The sequence below is a fragment of the Sceloporus undulatus genome, chromosome 2 (genome assembly GCF_019175285.1).
Source record: "Sceloporus undulatus isolate JIND9_A2432 ecotype Alabama chromosome 2, SceUnd_v1.1, whole genome shotgun sequence".
NCBI classification, from domain to species: domain Eukaryota; kingdom Metazoa; phylum Chordata; class Lepidosauria; order Squamata; family Phrynosomatidae; genus Sceloporus; species Sceloporus undulatus.
In genome coordinates, this window is record NC_056523.1 from 972,996 (window position 1) to 993,323 (window position 20,328).

Here is a 20,328-nt window from a genome sequence, read left to right on the forward strand (position 1 = left end):
ACACACACACACACACACACACACACTGGGGCCTCCACATTTGCTGGGGTTAGGAGTGCATGACCCCCATGGAGGTGGAAAAACCACACAAAAAAGCCCCATTGTTTTTAAAATCTGAAATAACAGCTCTCTAGGAATCCCTAGCTCCTCCAGCGCATCTCTATGATGAACATGCGCCAGAAGCTGACCACAGAATTGTGCTGAAGGACCCACTTATGCTTAGACAAGTCTTTTGTCTAGGAATATCCAGATCCTCCAGTGTGACTCTATAGTCAACTTCCAGCAGAGACACACTGGAGGACACAGAGGTTCCTAGAGAGAACATTTCTTTAGGCATTTGTAGGTCCTCTCCACTGCAATTCTATGATCAACTTCCAACAGATGTTGACCATGGAGTCATGCTGGAAGACCTAGATTCCTAGAGAGGACATATTACAGTGCACCCATGTCATACCATGCTGGAAGCCGCGACAGGAAAAACTGTCATGTGCCCCGGAAGAAGTAATGGAGCATGCACCGCAGGCACGAGCCCCATTATTTCTAATGGGGCTCGAGCATACACATTTTTTCTCTTATGTGGGGGGTCCGCAACATATTGCCCCCATAAGGGAAGGGCCCACTATACTTAAATCTTCAATAGTTAAAGCTGAAAATGTGGACCGACTGTACAGTAGTCCCTCCATGTTTGCTGGGGTGAAGGGCCCATGGAATGTAGAAGAAACACCTCCCTAGGAATCTCAAGATGCTCCAGTGCAACTCTATGGTCAACATCTGTCAGAAGCTGATCACAGAATCATGCCGGAGGACCTACAAATGCATAAAGAGGGGTTTTCGATAGGAACTGTTAGATTCTCCAATCTCCAATCTGTAGATTCTCTACAGTCAACCTCTAGTAGAACTGCACTGGAAAACCTAGAGATTCCTAGAAAGGACATATGGATCAAAACTGCAAGTAATTAAATCTTAAAAGTGGAAGCTGTGAATGTGGAGGGCCAACAAGATAAATAAAAAGAGTCTCTGTCCTTTTTATATTTGCACTTGTGTGACACTGAGATGGGTTTTCCCCCTGAGGAGCTCTATTCAAGCATTTAATACAAATACCTCTTTATTGCACAAATTGTTTGAGAGTGGAACAGATCGCCCCAGAGAGGTGGTGGTTTTTCCATCTTTGGAGATCTTTGAGCAGGATGGGTGTTTTTCAGAAAGGCATTAGTTGTGCCTTCCTGAACAGCAGAGGGATGGACTATATGGGCTTTAGGGATCCCTTTCTACTCTATGGCTCAAGCTTGTAAAATGTGGGCTAGACAAGGTAACTGTTACATGGATTTGTAACTGGTTGACCAGCCAAACCCAAAAGGTGCTCAACATTGGCTCCTTTTCATCCTGGAGAGAAGTGACCAGTGGAGTCCCACAGGGCTCTGTCCTGGGCCCAGTGCTATTCAACATCTTTATCAAAGACTTGGATGAAGGAATAGAGAGCATGCTTATGAAATTTTCAGATGACACCAAATTAGGGGGAATAGCTAATACGCCAGAGGAAAGGATCAAAATTAAAAATAATCTAAATAGGTCAAAAATGTGGGCCAAAGCTAACAAAATGAATTTCAACACAGAGAAATGTAAAGCACTGCACCTAGGTCTACTTAGCCTCCTGGATCCCTTTCACACGTATAAGTCTCCTTAAGCCAGGTGTCCCCATCCTATATCTGTGCATTTTATTTTTCCACCCTAAGTGCAGGACCTTACATTTCTCCCTGTTGAAGTTCATTTTGTTAGCTTTGGCCCAGCTTTCTAGTCTATTCAAATTTTAAATCTTGATCCTGTCCTCTGGGGTATTAGCTACTCCTCCTAATTTGGGGTCATCTGTAAATTTGATAAGTATGCTCCCAATTCTGTCCTCCAAGTCACTGATAAAGATGTTGAATAGCACTGGGCCCGAGACAGAGCCCTGTGGGACCCCACTGGTCACTTCTCTCCATGATGAAAAGGTGCCATTGCTGAGCACCCTTTGGCTTTGGCCAGTCAACCAATTACAAATCCACTTAACAGTTGCCTTGTCTAGCCCACATTTTACAAGCTTGTTTTCAAGAATGTCATGGAAAACCTTGTCAAAGGCCTTACTGAAATCAAGATATACTATGTCCACAGCATTCCCTTCATCTACCAAGCTGGTAATTTTATCAAGGAACTTGTGCCGGATCTTTGCCATGACAGGTAATGTGATAAAAACAATGAAATGAAGGGCCAAGGGGCCCGATCCTTACCCAGGGAGGCCATATTCCCATGATTCTCCTCTTCCATGACTCCTTGCTCAGGGGTCGCCTCCTCTTCCTCTTCCACAAAACTGTAGCCTCCTCACAAGTCTCCAGTCGCTGCAAGGCTAAAAATATTCTCTGGTCAGACATAAGACTATACAGAGAAACCTAGACCCTTTTTCTGACAACCTGAAACAAGAAGTCGCAGGTTATTGTTTCCAAAGGGCTTATGGCAGAACAACCTTTTCCTAGTCTTTAATTTTTGAAAATACAAGGAGAAATAAGCCAAATATTTAAGGCAGGAGTGGGCACTGTGTGGGTCTTGAGGGAGTCCATAAAACTACCCCCAACTCAAACATACACACATTGTCGTTGTGTCTCTTCAAATCATTTCCGACTCATGGCGACCCTGTCCAGGGTTTTCTTGGCAAGGTTTGTTCAGAGGAGGTTTGACCTTGCCTTCCCCAGAGGCTGAGAGAGGCTGACATGCCCAAGGTTTATGGTCAAGCAGGGATTCGAACCCAGGTCTCCAGAGTCATAGCCCAACACTCAAACCACACACACACACCTCTTTAAAAACAATCAGTACAGCTTTTAGGCATTTCTTTTTGCCCCATTCCCACAGCAACAGAGAAAAGGCCCCGTAGTGTGAAAACTAGCAAAAGAGAGGAAAGTATTCCACAATCCAATCTTAAAATATTTTTTCCAGGTTAAAAAAGCCTTCAAAAAAGGAAAATAGCCCTCCCCCTCCCTGATTTTTTCATTCCTCCCCTTCCTATCTATATACTTACTCCAGATTTGTGTGTGTGTGTACACACACACACACACACACACACACACACAAATAGACAGATACACCACAAATAATAATAATAATGATAATTTTTACTTTCCCTGCGGATTGAGGCGGGATCACATCAATGTCAGCAATACAATTGACAAAATACACAACAGATTAAAAACATCCTTATATAACAACAATTTCATTTCTTTCCTGCCTCTGCTGAAGGGAAGGTACAAGATGTCAAGGTACAAAAGGAAACACATTCAACCCAAAAAAGACCTCGGGGGTCTTTATGGCCATCTGCCAATGGGGTGCTTTGAGTGAGAGTTCCTGCAGGGCAGAAGAATGGGCTAAGACTGGATGGCCCTTCTTGGGGTCTCTTCCAGCTCTAGGTTTCTATGATTCTAGATTAGAAGGTGATGCAAATGGAATTGCTAACTCCATTTGCACCCAAATCTTTTCCCAGAGGCGCCTGTCTCAAACTGTTTATAATCATTGCAAAGAAAGGGATGCAAGAGGAAAGCCCAGGAGATACACATGTATGTGTGAATGCAGGCCTTAGGAGCAGCCACTTAGGGAGCTGGGGATGTTTTGCCTGGAGAAGAGAAGGTTATGAGGTGATAGGATGGCCCTCTTTAAGTATTTCATAGACTCATCCAGTTGGAAGAAGGCACAGGGGCCACCCAGTCGAACCCACGACCTTCCAACCAAAGCATCCCCATTGACAGATGGCCACCCTGCCTCTGCTTAAAAGCAGCCTCCAAAGAGGCAGACCCCACCATTCTCCGCGGAGGGAGTGTGTTCCTCTCTCGAAGAGCCCTTTCTGTCAGGAGGGGGAATCTCTTTTCCTGCAACCTTTGCTCCATTGGGTCCTGTTCTCTGGAGCAGCAGAAAACAAGCTTGCTCCCTCCTCAACATGACATCCCTTCAAATACTTAAACAGGGCTAGTCTCATATCACCTCTTCACCTTCTCTTCTCCAGGCTAAACATCCCCAGCTCCCTCAGTCTTTCTTCATAGGGCTTCATGGCTTCCAGACCCTTCACCATTTTAGTGGCCCTTCTCCTTTGGACACATGGCTCCAGTTCCTCAATGTCCTTTTGAATCGTGGGGCCCAGAACTGGAGAGAGTGCTGCAGGTGGGGGCTGGTGAAGGGTCTGGAAACCATGAAGCTCAATGAGCAAAGTCTGAGGGAGCTGGGGAGGTTCAGCCTGGAGAAAGGTGGTTAAGGGGGGACAGGAGAGCCCTGGTTCAGTGTTTGGAGGGGCGTCCGATGGAGGAGGAGGGAGGGAGCTTGTTTCCTGCTGCTCCAGAGACTCTGCCCAGCTCTGCCTGCAAACTCCCCCAGAGAGACCCAGACCTCCTCATTCTGGCCAAAAGGGGGGGGGGCATGACACGTGTACGTGGGAATGCAATCTCCTGCAAACCATGGAAGGAAGGCAAACATGGGTGCAATCTGGCCCCCAGAGACTAGGATGTCCCCGTCCCAGCAAGGCATGCAAGGAAAGGGGGCCTGAAGAGGCCCCAGGGCATGACACGTGTACGTCTGGATGAGGCGACAGGGGCTCCCTCACCTGTTTCTCAGCTGACTCCAGAAGAGGCCCGTTCCGCTCAGCTGGAGCCACAATGGGCCATAGAGCCAGGGGAGCCCCGCCCACGCACTTCCGGCTCACCTTTGGCCACGCCCACTTCTCCTTCTGGCCGGAAATAGGACCTTCTAGCCCCAGCCACAACTCTATGGCCCCATGACTTTGCAGTCATACATACAGTATTAGTGTAATATATATTATATAAATATGTGTGCAGCTATTTCTTTAAATACAATTTATATTTTGTTATAACTTAAATATAAAACACAATTTATTTTATATTATAATGTAAAGATAAAACACAATTTTATATTTTGTTATAATTTAGATATAAAATACAATTTATATTTTATTATTTTAATATAAAGTTCAATTTATATTGTGTTTAATTTAAATATAAAATACGACGCATATTTTTGTTAAAACTTAAATATAAAGTTCAATTTATGTTGTGTTAAATTTAAATATAAAACACAATTCATAGCGTTATAATTTAATATACAATTTATACTTTGTTACAATTAAAATATAAAATACAATTTAAATAAAATACAATTGTATATTTAAACAACTAAATAAAATATAAATTGCAATATATATATATATATATAATTTAAATATGAAATACAATTTATAGTTTTATAAATTTAAAAATAATGTCATTTTATTATAAATATTGATAATTATCCTAATAATTATTTATAATTATTATATGCTTTAATTACAATTATTATAAATTAAATATATACACATGGGTGTAATAAATAGTTTAATCTCCGTGGAGAGAGATGGGAAATAAATATATTATTATTATTATTATTATTATTATTTAATTGCAAGCTTTTAAGCAATTTTAAAAATTATTTTTTAAAAGCCTTCTTTCTCCTCTCTAGGAACCGGTTGAGGCTCACTCTATGATCCCTGGGAGGTCTGAGTGGCAAAGGGGAGCCTGCGTACCATTTGCCCAAAGAAAAAAAGGAAGGAACACACTTCAGGTTCCCTGTTGACATTCGGAAGGCCAAATGTCGCGAGGCTAACTGGCGAGAATTGAAGGGAGCGTGAGAACCATAGAGAAGTGGAAGGGCAGAGAGGCCATTCTCAGGCTCCTCCTTGAGGGGGAGCTTTCACATGGGAACCGGAAGTGCTGGGTGGCATATTTGCATCACAAAAAAGCAACAAAGGAACAAAAATAGAATAAAGCAAAACAAAACAACACAACATCGAAAAAAGAAATTAAACAAATTTAATAATAATAGTAGTAATAAAAAAAAGTTCAAGTCATCCAAAACATGGCAGTCAGGTGCTCACTGGAAGATCTAGATATCCATTACGCCGACATGGAAGTCTCTGCACTGGCTGCCTGTTAGTTTCTGGGCACAATGCAAGGTCTTGCTTATAATAACCTTCAAAGCCCTTCTTCACTTTACTTGCAGGATGGCCTTCTCCCATATAATCCGCCCGCAGACTCAGGTCCTCTAATGAAAAGTTATAGCAGCCAGCTAAAACTAGGCCGGCTTCAATGGCCCCGAGGACCTTCTCTTCAGCCGCTCCCAATTATGGAGCAGCTGGCCAGGAGAGATTCGAAATGTTATTAGCCTCGGTTGGTTTGAAACGGCAATCGAGACGTATCTCCTCCTCCGGCGGCCTTTCCAGATTAAGACCCTTGCATTTGTTCATTTGACAATTGCCCTAAAACTCCCGTTTTAATCATTGCTTTCACAATTGTCTACTCGTTTAATAGTTGTGGATGGGACTAGGGCTAGGTCCCACCCTTCTTCTGCCATGCTGCAGCAATACACAGGATCCTCTTCCACCATTGAACAGCCTTTCACAGTCTTAAGGTTCAGGTGGGATCCCTTGTCCTAGAATTTGAATCCATTGGTTTGTGTTGGAGGATATTGTGCATGTTGTTGGCCAGTTTGCATTTCAGGTTTTTCTATCCCCAGGAAAAACGGAGAGATGGTTTGAGAAAGGAGGAAAACATGAAACAGGACCCAGAACAATGGATGCAAGCTGCAGGAAAAGAGATTCCAACTCAATATTAGGAGGAAGCCCCTGACAGAAAGGGCTGTTCGACAGTGGAACACACTCTTTCATTGGAGATTGTGGTGGAGTCTCCTTCTTTGGAGGTCTTTAAACAGAGGCTAGATGGCCATCTGTCAATGGGAATGCTGTGATTGAGATTTCCTGCATGGCAGAAGGGGGTTGGACTGGATCAGGGCCCTTCTTGGGGTCTCTTCCATCTCTATGACTCTATGAAAATTTTTAAAATTGAATACAGCAGAGGACAACTTTTATTCATTTGTTTATTGGATTTATATCCTGACTTTCTCCTTCTTTGTGGAGCTGCCTTGGATTGATTCATTATCATTATAATAAAGAAGAAGATGAGGATGAGGATGGAGGTCCTGTTTTCTTGGCCAGATTTCCTTAGAGGTTTGCTACCATGGCTGCCTGCTGAGGCTGAATGAGTGTGACTTACCCAAGGCCATCCAGTTGGTTTCCCTGGCCAAGGTAAGATTCGAACCCTGGTCTGCCAGGGTCCTAGTTCAACACTTATGCTGTCTCTGAAGATTTTGAGGGTTTGCCACCATTCCCTACGAGGCTGAGAGTGTCTGACTTGCCCAAGGCAAGTCTTTTCATGGGTGATTCGAACCCTGATCCCCCAGAGTCCTAATCCAACACTCAGACCATTACACCATGCTATCGCTCATAGTTTATTTGTAGGAACTGCCACCATTCCCTCCCTCTGAGACTGAGACAGTGTGGCTCAATTTAACTGGATAAGGGCAAACCAATTGAAAGTTAATCCAGACAAGATCTATGTCCCTGGTCACTCGGAAGGCAGATCTGGCAACAGAGACTCTGCCTGTGATCGCAGGCTCAGAGCTTGAGTGTGCTCTTGAACTTGGATCTCAGCCCACATGCCCAGGTTTCTGCGGTGGCCAGGGGGCATTGGCACAGCTAAATGCCGAGTGGTCGCTGTGCCTGTTCCTTGAGACGTTGGCTCTGGGTACGGAGGCACATGCTTTGATTGCATCCCATCTGCTGTGATGCACTTTATGTGGGGCTGCCCTTTGAGACTGTTTGGAAACTGCAGTGGGTCCAGAAGGCTTATAGGGCCCAGTTATAGGGAGCCTATAAATACCCCTTGCTGAAACCGCATCACTGGCTATGGGTTCATTTCTGGGCACAATTCAAAGTAAATCCTGAAACAACATTAAGGCCAGACTATCTGAAAGACTATGTCTCCCCACAAGAGCCTGCGAGAACCCCAAGATCTTCTGGGGAAGATCACCATACTAGGCTTGTTGGGTGAGAACACTTCATGGATACACTTGGAATAAAACTGTGTCCAGTTCTGGGCACCACAGTTCAAAAAGGATGTTGTGAAACTGGAGCGTGTCCAAAGGAGAGGGCCTAAAATGGTGAAGGGTCTGGCAACCATGCCCTATGAGGAATGCCTTAGGGAGCTGGGGAAGTTTAGCCTGGAGAAGAGAAGGTTAAGAGTGATATGATAGCCCTGTTTAAACATTTGAAGGGATGTCATATTGAGGAGGGAGCAAGCTTGTTTTCTGCTGCTCCAAAGACTAAGATCCAGAGCAATGGATGCAAGCTTCAGGAAAAGAGATTCCACCTTAACATTCGGAGGAACTTCCTTGACAGTAAGGGCTGTTTGACAGGGGAACAAACTCCCTCAGAGATTTTAGTGGAGTCTCCTTCCTTAAAGGTCTTTAAACAGAGGCTGGATGGCCATCTGTCGGGGATGCTTTGATTGTGAGTTCCTGCATGACAGGAGGTTGGACTGGATGGCCCTTGTGGTCTCTTCTTAAATCTATGATTCTATCTGAACTTTCAGAAACTACTAAACTTAACCCAACTGTGGCGTGGTACAGAGCGCCTAAAAATGGCACCCTGCTGGCACCTGTTTTCTCTCCGCAGGGAAGCCGCAGCCCCCAAACTCCGTGGCTTCCCTGTGGAGTAACCAGTGTGCCACCATCTGCACCGTGCGGATGCCGCACACTGCTTGCGTAACAATGGCAGCGCCCATGTGTACAGGGTGCCACCATTTTGACGCCCTCATCACGTGCTAAGGTTGAGGGGTGTCTGGAAGCAGCCCTTTAACATGACGACGGCATGTGAAAGGGCTGCCTGTACCGGCCCTTTCAGAAAGAAAACCATGTCAGGAATACTTAGGCGTAATTAATTCCTGATGGCAGGCATCGTAAGGTCTCCTATCCTCTGCACTGCCACATGGGAATTGAAGTCCTGGTGCAGCTGAGGGGGCCTCACCTTGCCCCCCCCCCCCCATCAACTGCAGGACAAATTTGAACATGTATTCTCATGCTTGCCCCCAGGATTTGCAACAGGAACCATTGGGTGGCCATTGGGAAGGCATGGGCTGGAGGAACTTGCATTGCTAGAGTGCCAATTGGCCTTTGGAGCAATGTTTATGTCAGTGGCCAGAATCACCAGTGCCAGCTGTCCCTTCCACGGCCTTTGCATCCTTGTTGTGTGTGTGTGTCTGTGTCTCTTGGACATACGGTCTGGAATGACTGCATGTCAGCATTAATACCAGCATTAATTATTTGGAGGAGGCTTGCCACCATTCTCTTCCTTTGAGGCTGAGAGAGTGGTCCTTGCCCAAGGCACCTCAGTGGATATTTATGGGCGAGAGGGGATTTGAACCCTGGTCTCCCTTAGTCCTAGTGCAGCATTTCCCATTCCCTTCCTCTGAGAGAGTATGACAGTAAGAGCTGCTTGACAGTGGAACACATTCCATCGGAGAGTGGTGAATTCTCCTTCTTTGAAGGTTTTTAAACAGAGGCTGAATAGCCATCCATTGGGGATGCTTTGATTGAGAGTTCCTGCATGGCAGAGGGTTGGACTGGATGGCCCTTGGGGTATCTTCCAACTCTAGGATTCTACTTGCCTAAGGACAATCAGTTGGGATTTGAAACGTGGATTCCTGGAGTCCTAGTTGAACATGCAAAACCACAACACCATGTTGGCTCTCAAAGATTTATTGGCAGGAGGTTTGCCACCATTCCCTGTGAGGCTGAGACATTGTGACTCAACCTAACTGGATATGGGCAAACAATTTGAAAGTTAACCCAGACAAGACAAGACACGCTCTTGGTCACTCAGAAGACAGATCCAGGAACAGAACGTGGATGATAGGACATGTTTATTGAATTGCTCTGCATCACAAGCTGCACTGGCGCCCCGAGGTCACACGCGCATAAGGCGGCAATGTCATGTCCTCCCAGTGTGGAAGAACTGTGCCAGCGCCTCTCTCACTGCCTCACCCTCCCGCTTTTTCTCATCCTCATCATCCACCAAGGGTGCCCTCGGGGTGGGCAGCTCGGAGTTGCGCCTGTAATGGTGGCCCTCGTCCAAGACCCTGCCCTTTGTCTCGCACAGGTTGTGCAGGACCACACATGAGGCTATGATGGGGATGAGGTTTTCCTTGCCCACATGCAGCGGGGCAGTGAGGAACCTCCACCGCGCCTTCAGGCGGCTGAATGCCTTTTCCGCAACACGCTTAGCGCGATTCAGGTTCTCATTGAAGAGCCTCTCCTTGTCATTGGTGGCCCCCGGGTACGGCTTCATGAGCCACGTCCGAATGGGATGGTCACTGTTGGAGAGCAGGAGAGGGCCAATCTGCTGGCCACACATGGTGATGGTTGGGTTCCCTGGCACAAAAGTGCCCGCCTCCATGCCCTTGAAGATGGCAGAGTTACAGATGACACGTGCTTTGTGTATACCACCGATCTCCACATCCACAAAACGCCCCGTGTGGTCGCAGGTCCCCTGGAGAAGAATGGAGTAGCTGTCCATGCGGTTGGCGGACTGTTCTCTCTGCCGCAGTGGTGGAACGATCAGACAGCGGCACCCATCCACAGCACCCACTACTTGCGGGAAGCCCAGCTCAGCGAAACCATCCATGATCTGTGGGTGACAGGAAACAAAAGGGAATCAGGGGATTATAGTGTTGGAAGAGACCCCAAGGACCATCCACAGAAAGTTAGGCCTGTTACAGACTGTCAAAATAAAGCTGCTTCGGGTCTCTTTGGAGGTATGCTGTTTAAATGATGCATGCACCCTAAGAATCCGGAAGATGCACCAAAGCTGCACTCCAGTGCTTAGGAATGGAGTGTGGCTTTGGCGCAACCTCAGGACTCTTAGGACCCATGCATCATTTAAATAGCATACCTCCAATGAGACCCGAAGCAGCTTTATTTTGGCAGTCTGTAACAGGCCTTAGAAGAGACAACAAGGGCCATCCAGTCCAACCCTGTGCCATGCAGGAACTCTCAATCAAAGCATACCCAACAGATGGCCATCCAGCCTCTGTTTAAGGACCTCTAAACAAGGAGACTCCACTACACTCCAAGTATGTTCCACTGCCGAATAGTCTTTCCTCCTAATGTTGAGGTGGAATCTCTTTTCCTGGAGGTGCATCCATGGTTCTGGGTCCTGTTCTCTGTAGCAGCAGGAAACAAGCTTGCTCCCTCCTCCATATGACATCCCTTCAAATATTTAAACAGGGCTGTCATATCACCTCTTAACCTTCTCTTCTCCAGGCTAAACATCCCCAGCTCCCGAAGGCCTGACCAAAGCAGAATAGAGTGGCACTATTACTTCCCTTGATCTAGACATTATACCTCTATTGATGCAGCCTAGAATCACACTGGCTTTTTAAAAGACAATTCTGGCACATTTGCACATGGCTGATCCAAGGGCACCCCGGGTCATTGACCCTTGTACACACAGATATTGACAGGAAATGTGTCGGTGCGCAAAGATTTTGGGAGACGTACCTCATGGACACTCCCCAGGTACACAGTACGTGGCAGCAGATGCTTCCTCATGGCCAGGGCAAATTCCACTAATACCTCTCTAGCGGTGGCAGCACCAACCCCAAAACGCTGGCCAATTTGCTTGTAGCTGCCTCGGTGGGCAAGCACCCAGAGGGCCGTGGCAACCCTCTTCTCCACTGGGATGGCTCTTCGCATGACGGTGTCCGTCTTCTCCAGCTCTGGACGCAGCTCTTCCACTAGCCTGTAGAAGAGGGCACGGGGCATTCGGAAGAACAGCCGCCATTGCTCATCTGAGGAGACAGACATGACAAACCCATCCCACCACGCAGTGCTTCTTGGACGCATCCACCAGCGGCGTGGGCACCTGGTTGATGCTATCATGACGGCAGCTGCAGCATTATTGTGTAGAACGGCTACGGCACCCGCTACAATGGCTGTCTCAGTCTGCTGCATGTGGTCACTCATCTGGGTGCCTGCGGGTATCGATGTTGTTGGTGAGAGCACCAATGCGCTGGCTGCTGTACCCGCAGATTGCAGGGTGAGTGCTAGTGCTGCCCCCACAGACGATGCTGCGTCCATGATCTCACTAGCTGGTTGTGGTCTACAGATGTGTGTGGCGTCAGTGCGATGGGTCACATGGATGGGTGGCAACACTGTATCCAGGAGGCAGTGATCCCTCCTCCCTGCAAAATGCAAAGAGGGTCAAGCAGTTTGCTCATTTCTTCAGGGGCAAAATGCAAAGAAGTTTGCAAGTTTTTGCAGGGGGCAAAAACGTATTGGAGAGGCAGTAAACATGAATAAAGTTTCTGCATAAAGGGATTTAACATGGGAAGTTAATAATAATAATAATAATAATAAAAATTTTTTACTTATGTCCCGCCTCTCCCAGATACTCACAGGTAGTTTTACAAGCGACTTGTAAAACTACATATGTAGTAAAAATTTACCTATGGTAAGAAATGTTTTTATCATATTTGTCTGCCTTGTTTGTTATTTGTATATGAAATAAGGGTGGTGAGGCCGGGCTGTGCCTATTTGGGCCGCCTTTTGACTGGCCAGTGCGGTCAGCAGGTTGTGACCCGAAGCAGCTTCAGAGCCACTTTTTCCTGCGCATGTTCTTTGCCCCACAATTTGCAAATTTCTTCAGGGGCAAAATGCAGGGAGTCAAGCAGTTTGCAAATTTACGGAGGGACAAAAACGCAAAGCTGGTCAAGCAGTTTGCACATTTCTTCAGGGGCAAAAACATGTGTATATATCAGAGAAGCAGCAGAGAAAAATGCTCTAATTGGATTGCCTTGGAGCCGCAGGTGCAGTCAGTGGGGTTTTTTAATCATTTACAAAAACGCCCCTAAAATACCCACATCTAAAGTAGATTGATCACCCTAGGATGCTAGGCAGAGCACAGCTATTCCGGTATCAATAGCCTTTCCCATCAAAGACCCTGACTATAGTTCAAGTAATGTGTAAATTCAGTTTTACCATGAAGAAGCAAACCAACCTCCGCTGAAGACAGGGCAAAACCCTATATAAAGTCCTGCAAGTCCTTTGCTCTCTGTCCTGCATTGGAATCCAGCCAGACTCCTGGTCCCTTTGTGTGTCCCTTCCCTATAATAAACTAGCTTTTAATTGAAAGCGTCTGCCTCTGCGCTGGTCCTTGGAATATCTGGCCCCTCCATAAACACCTTGGGATTCGGTCCCAAAACGGGTCCTTGTAAGAAGCCCTTCTTTTTAGTAAGTTGAGCTATACACCATCCAGTCCAGCTCTTATTATTATTATTATTTATATCCCACCCTTCTGCCAAGGCTGGGACTCAACATTCAAAAAGCACCACGCAGTTAGCAGAATAAGAGGGTCTCGCTTTTTCTTGAATGATATTTAGTGAATAAAGAACACTTTCATAAGTTTATGTTGCAAGAGAGGGAAAGACATTTTCTGGTGAAGACGGGTTCTTCTGGAGAATTAAAGTAAGAATCTGCAAATATTAATGTTAGAAACCATATTTTTGTTAAATAAGACAAACCTAGGAGTAAAAAACCAGAGCTACTTCTGTTTTCCAAGAGGCTTGTGGCTGAGCTATTCAGTGTCATGATAAAGAAACATAATTTAGAGGAAAGTAACAAGAAAGTTTAATTGATTTGAAACAGATCAGACAAACCAGGAAAGGAAGTCATTAGGGCTAGAATCATGTTTGATATTTTTGTGTCCTGTGTTTTGTGGTTAGTTTTTTTTAGATTGTTTTAAAGCTTACATATATATATATATATATATAAACACCAGACTGTTAAATGCATACAAAAATAGTACATTAAAACAGAATTAAATTGCTACTATAATCAAAACAATTTCAACACTAAAACTCAATTTAAAAGATTAAAATGCATTGAAATAATTATTACAGCACCCCATCACCTGCCCTAAAAACTCTGTCTTAAATCCCACCAATGAAATGAAATGAAAATGGCCCACTCTCCCCAGCAGGGAAGCTAAATCCATGCCTACCTTGCAGGGGCGTTGTGCCAAATGCAAGGAGGGTTTCCAAATCCCTGCAAAGAGGGTCAGGCTGCAAATGTGGGGAGTTTGCACAAAGCACCCCAATGGGAGGAGGACGCAAGTGTTGTTGCAAGCAATCTCTGCAAAGGCTCCTTCCCCTCCCTCCCCCTCCTGGCTCCCATTGGACCCCCCCCCTTTCCCTCTTCCCTCTCTAGGACTTCCTCTTCCTGTTCCTTCTATGGTTTTCCTGGAGGTCAATTGGGAGCCTGAAGTCCTGTTGCTTGGTGGCCCTTGCTTTGTGCAAAACAAGGAAAAGGAGGTGCAAGAAAAGGTTTGGCAGCTCTCCTTTTTTTTGGGGGGGGGGGGGCTTTTAAGGGCCATTAACTGATGCATTGGGATGAATGCAACTCTTAATGCAACCCCTTTTGTCCAGGGACAGCCCTGCCTTTTGTCTGGGGAAAACAGAAAGGGGAAAGGAAGGTTTCTGGGTGTCTTTTTTCTTGCAAAAGGAGGAAGGGAGGAACCCCAAAAACAGGGTTCTAGGTTTCTTATTAGGAAAAGAAGGGGCCAGGAATGTTTCTTTTTTTCTTGCCAAAGGAGAGGATGGGAACTAGAGGGAATCCTTTCTAGATTTCTCCCTTTCTTGCAAAACAAGGGAGGAGGAATCCAGGGTCAAGATGTCTGGATGCCTTGTTTCCTCTAGATCCCACCCTCCCTTCTTTTGCAAGAAAAAGGAAATCTAGAAATCTTTCTTTTCTTCATCCCTCCCTCCCTCCCTCCTTTTTTTGGGCAAAAGAGAAAAGGGAGGAATCCAAAAGACAGATTTCTAGATTTCTTATTTCCTGGAGAAAGGAGATTCCTCCTCAGAAAAGAGAGATTTCTAGGTTTCTTCTTGCAAAAAAGAAGGTGGTGAGGAATCTGGAAAAGAAAGAGTTCTACGTTTCTTTTTTCTGGCAAAAGGAGAGGAGGAAATCTTTCTAGATTGATTCTTTCTTGCGAAACAAGGCAGGATGGGATCTAGGAGAAAGGGTTCTGGATTTGCCCTTTTCTTGCAAAACAAGGGAGGAGGAATCCAGAATAAAGGGTTCTGGCCAAAAAAAGAGGTTTTGTATTTCTTGCGGAAGAGGAATCAGAAGAAGAAAGGGTTCTAGATTTCTTACTGCAAAAAGAAAGGGAGAAATCAGTAAAAGAAAGATTTGTTGGCTTCTTTTTCCTTGCAAAAAAAGAAGTGGGGAAGGATTAGGAAAAGAGATCTTACAATGTTTCTTGTCTCCATTCAAATAAAGGCCCAGGAGGTCAGAGGAAGAATGTGTTTGTTTGGTAATGCATTTGAAACATGTTTTATGAAGCTGTTTTTAAAATGTATTTCTTTGCTCTTAATTCTTGCCCACTGTTTTATTTCGCTCTTACTTCCCAATATGGAGCACTCACACTTTTGTTTTTAGGTGTGTAAGATGTTTATAATTGTTGGGTTGTTTCGGTTCTTTTTCAAGAATATTAATAATCATTAAATCACAATAATAATAATAATAATAATACAAACCATAAAGCATAATACAGTAATAATAATTGCAAAAAGAGCATCATAATAATAATAATCCTTTTATTGAACAAGAAGGGTGAAGATGATGATAATATATAAACCACAAAGCATAATAATAATAATAACCATTTTTATTACCAGAGAGACATCATAATAACAATAATAACAATAATTATAATAATAGACAAACCATAACACACAATAATGAAATAATCCTTTTTATTGCCAAAGAGGCATACTACTACTGCTAATAATAATATGCTTTTCTTTTTTGCAATGAAAAACAATATAATAATAATAATAATTATTATTATTATTATTATCACCACCTTGAGTCTCTGTATTGGGCGAAAGATAGGATAGAAGTAAATAATAATAATAATACCTTCTGGTTTGTTAATTGTAATTAAGGCTTGACTGCCTGCAAAAAGAAGAAGGAGGAATCAGAAAAAGAAAGAGTTCTAGATTTGAGGGTTTTTTTCTTGCAAAAAAAGGGGGAAATGGACAAAATCTGGGATGAAAAAATGTATTGTTATTATTGGAGTGATGTAGAGGATAAAATGACCCACAATCCCAGTTTCTTTCCTATTGCAGGTTGAGTCCTCCTTATCCGAAATGTTTGGTACCAGAAGTGTTTTGGATTTGAGTCATCCCCCCCCCCCCCCCCGATTTTGAAATATTTGCATATCTTGGAATTGGGACCAAAGTCTAAATGCAAAATTCATATAAACCTTATGCGCACGCATTCACTTCAATATGTGTGTATTTTTTCCTTTCTTTTCCCTCCCCAAAATATTGTTATTGTAACATAACTTCTAATCACGTAAAACTCCACAAATTGAAACTACAAAGAAATCAGACTGAAACAAAAACAAACAGGGAATACAGACTGATCTCGCCTTACTTGGAACTCCGAATAGTAAAATACAATACTCAAAAACTGCCCATGCTGGGTGTCTGAGAGAGTTGATGTCTTTGCTTTCTGCTGGCTCAAAATTATTTAAAATGTTGTGTATAAAATTGCCTTCAGGGTATGTGTATAAAATGTATAGGAAACGTACATGAATTTCATATTTAGACTTGGGTCCCATCTCCAAGATCTCTCATTGTGTCGATACAAACATCCCAAAATCCGAAATGCAAAACACTTCTGGTCCCAAGCTTTTTGGATTATAAGGGAGACTCGGCCTGACATCCCAGAAAGACAGATAAAAATATAATATATCCACAAGAGCGCAGCTAAGAAATTGCTCACAATGTACTACGTTCCTTGAAGAAAGTTTTCCGATTCCAAGATTCTCAAATAAAATCTGAATGTTGTCCTGTTCTTTTTAGGGTCGTGTGACAAAGCGGACGTGCGTTTCACGGAGGAGGAAGAGGAAGAGGAAGGTTTCCTCGCGGGTTGTGGCTTGGAAGTCATGGAAGAGGAGGATTATAAGAACGTGGCCATTCTAGGTGAGGGTCTCCCTTTGGACATTGCCCTGATTTTGATATAACTTTAGATTTTTTTATTTTTCCTTGCAAATACAGAATAAGCCTCCCATCTCCAAAATCCCCCAAATCCTCCAAAATTGTCCACAGGGGTGGCTGAGACAGTGTCACCTTTGCTTTCACCAACTTTGTTCCATGCCCAAAATGATTACAAATATTGCATATAGAATTATACTGTATATACAAAACGTAAATGGATTTTCTGTTTAAATTTTGTTCCCACATCCAAGATATCATCTGACATACTCCAAAATCTTCCACAGGGGTGGCTGAGACAGTGCCACTTTTGCTTTCAGATGGTTCAGTGTCCACCAACTTTCTTTCATGCATATAATCATTACAAATATTATAGTAATTCAGGCTACAGGAACATAAATGAATTTTGAATTTAGACTTGGGTCTATGATATTTCATTATTTACATGCAAATATTCCAAAATCTAATATACTCCAAAATCCAAAATTGTCCACATGGCTGGCTGACCATTGTTTTCTGAGCATTTGATGTCCACCAAATTTGTTCCATGCACAAATTTATTTAGAATATTGCATATAAATGAATTTTGTTTTTGGACTTGGGTCCCTTCTCCAATATATTCATTATGCATATGAGCATATTCCAAATTCCAAAATAATCCACCTAAGTAGCTGAGATAAAGTGACACTTTTTGCTTTCTGAGAGTTCAGTGTCTGCAAATTTTATTTCATGCACAAAATTGTTGAATATATTGTGTACAAAATTACTGCATAGCCTTGTTTTGGACTTCAGCTCCCAGACACTCCAGCCCACGATGTCTTGTTCTGCACATGAAAATGATAATAATAATGATGATAATAATTTGATTTCTTTCCTGCTTCTCCTCAAGGCAAGGTACAACATGTTAAAATACAAAACACAGTTAAAAAAGAAAACATGCAAATATTCCAAAGTACAGTACTAAACACTCCGAAATCATCCAGAAGGGCGGCTGAGTCAGTGTCGCCTGTGCTTTCTGGGGGTTTGATGTCCACCAACTTTGTTCCATACACAAAATTATTACAACTATTGTGTGGGAAAGTACTTTCAGGCCAGGTGGATATATTGTGAGAATGTGGCTGTTTCCAGGTAGGAATCTCTGCTTGGATATTTCCTTGATGTTGGTGCAATTTTGGATTTTTGTATTGCTCCATCTCCGAAACTCCTAGATCCAAAATGCTCCAAAGTCTGAACATCCTAATTTTGGGCACAGTTCGGGAGCGTATGATGGCTTCCCAATTCTGGAGTTTTTTGGATGAGACGGATTATCTAATCCATGGTTCCCAACCTTTGATCCCATCATTCCTGACCATTGCCTATGTTGGCTAGAGTGGCTGGGAGTTGAAGTCCAAAACAAATGGTGGACCAAAGGGTGGGAACCATTGATCTAAATCCATTTCAATCTGATTAGAGGCTCAGTGAAGGGGCAGGGATGGCTTGGGTCAGCTCAGTGGATAACCTGTCCTGGGTCTACTGGACCTCTTGGTGGTTTTTGATGCCCACCATGGCAACATCCTGGGTCAGTTCGTTGGGATGGGGCTTGGAGAAGCCTACAGTGGCTCCGTTCCTTCAGTAAGGGCTATTTGACAGTGGAAGACACTCCCTCAGAGAGTGGTGGAGTCTCCTTCCTTGGAGGACTTTAAACAGAGGCTGGATGGCCATTGTCAGGTATACTTTGATTGAGAGTTCCTGCATGGCAGAATGAGGTTGGACTGGATGGCCCTTGGGGTCTCTTCCAACTCTATGCTGCTATGATTCTTAGGTGGAGGGGATGAAATGGATAGCTATAGGATGGGGAACACCTGGCTTAACCAATGAAAGGGATCTAGGAGTCCTAGGAGACCACAAGTTGAACATGAGGCAACAGTGGTAGAATTCAAAGATATACTCGAGTTAGTCTGTAGAATCAGTCTGTAGCGAGATCTTACAGCACCTTTGAGTCTAACTGATTAGATTAAGTGAGAGAAAGAAATGGGCAGCATGAGCTTTCCTAGACTTCAGTTTACTTCCTCAGGTGCATTTCTAGGAGTGGAAGCCAGGCACAGAACTATACATGCCCTTGGTATGTGAGGATGTCCATTCAAATGCCAAATCATTTGTGTATGGAAATGAAGTTGCAGGTCCAGTTTTAAAGACGGTCGTTTGTGCACAAAGGCATAGGAAACTGCTCTTTGGGCATGGAGATGAACTGGCAGATCTGGCCTGTGGCGAGGAGAATAGATGAATGTAGGGCACCCCAGAAGGATGACCATCATTAAAATTGGACCTGCAGCTACATACACAAAGGATTTGTACTTTGAATGGACATCCTCACATACCAACAGCATATAGATGTCTGTGCCTGGCTTCTACTCCTAGAAATGCATCTGAGGAGGTAGACTGAAGTCTACGAAAGCTCATGTTGCCAACTTTTTTCTTTCACTTAGTCCCAAAGATGCTACAAGGCCTTTCTATGAGTCAACATTGTGGTTATTATTTTATTTTCTTATATCCCACTTTTCTCCCAATATAGGGACTCAAGGTGGCAAATGCGACAGCTCAGTGCTATTCTAGGCTGCATCAATTGAAGTACAGTGTCTAGACAGATGGAGGGAAGTAATGGTGCCTCTCTATTCTGCATTGGTCAGGCCTCACCTGGAATATTGCATCCTGCTTTGGACACAATAGCTCAAAACAGGAAATAGAGAATCTGGAAGGTGTGCAAAGGAGGACCACCAAAATGGTGAAAGGTCTGGAAACCATGGCTCATGAGGAGAGAATTAGGGAGCTGGGTATGTTTAGCCTGGAAAAGAGATGATTAAGACATAATATGATAGCCCTGTTTTAAGTATTTGAAGGGGTGTCCCATTGAGGTTGGAGCAAGCTTGTTTTCTGTTGCTCCAGAGACTAGAACATGGAGCAATGGATGTAAGCTACAGGGAAAGGGATTCCATCTCAACATTAGGAGGAACTTCCTGACAGTTAGGGCTGTTCGACAGTGGAACACATTCCCTTGGAGAGTGGTGGAGCCTCCTTCTTTGGAGCCTGTTTTTCAGCAGAGGCTGGATGTCCATCTGTCTCAGGGAGGGCTGTGATTGTATATTCCTGCATGGCAGAAGGGAATTGGACACAGGATTATTCATGGAGCAGGATTGACTTCCCGCAATTTACGCACTATACATCTTTGGAGGTCTTTAAACAGAGGCTGGATGGCCATGTGTCAAGGGTGATTTGATTATGAGTTCCTGCATGGCAGGAGGTTGGACTGGATGGCCAGCTCTAGGATGTGCATTTGCAATTCTGGAGGTAGGTGTAGAGCAGGAGTGTTGCTGCTGCCTGAAAGGCATAAATGGTTGGA

At 44.1% G+C, this 20,328-nt stretch overlaps 2 protein-coding genes across 4 annotated transcripts in view; one reads left to right on the forward strand and one right to left on the reverse strand.

Moving 5' to 3' along the window:
• Positions 1 to 9,798: 9,798 nt before the first annotated feature.
• Positions 9,799 to 14,079, reverse strand: LOC121923000 (protein ALP1-like). Its single transcript, XM_042453058.1, has 3 exons — positions 13,952 to 14,079; positions 11,452 to 12,134; positions 9,799 to 10,579 (listed from the first exon to the last, which is right to left on the reverse strand). The coding sequence occupies exons 2-3, from the start codon at positions 12,028 to 12,030 to the stop codon at positions 9,884 to 9,886; spliced, it is 1,275 nt and encodes a 424-aa protein (XP_042308992.1). The 5' UTR covers positions 12,031 to 12,134; positions 13,952 to 14,079; the 3' UTR covers positions 9,799 to 9,883.
• A 65-nt stretch (positions 14,080 to 14,144) lies between these two features.
• The window catches only part of LOC121922968 (zinc finger protein 345-like), a 15,083-nt gene continuing 8,899 nt past the window's right edge, over positions 14,145 to 20,328 (forward strand). Inside the window, exons 1-2 of one of the 3 annotated variants that reach the window (XM_042452982.1) lie at positions 14,145 to 14,273; positions 16,821 to 16,940. In XM_042452982.1, the coding sequence (XP_042308916.1) occupies positions 16,904 to 16,940 (37 nt within the window). In that variant the 5' untranslated portion in view covers positions 14,145 to 14,273; positions 16,821 to 16,903. Of the gene's footprint in view, positions 14,274 to 15,234; positions 15,263 to 15,323; positions 15,388 to 16,820; positions 16,941 to 20,328 lie in introns of those variants that run through there. The other 2 variants (XM_042452980.1, XM_042452983.1) reach the window with 2 other exon arrangements.

Coding starts and splice junctions, on each gene's coding strand:
- LOC121923000 (XM_042453058.1), bottom strand. CDS start 12,030: ATGGACGCAGCATCGTCTGTGGGGGCAGCACTAGCACTCACCCTGCAA. Junction 10,580..11,451: donor ACCTGGGGAGTGTCCATGAG/GTACGTCTCCCA, acceptor TGTCACCCACAG/ATCATGGATGGTTTCGCTGA.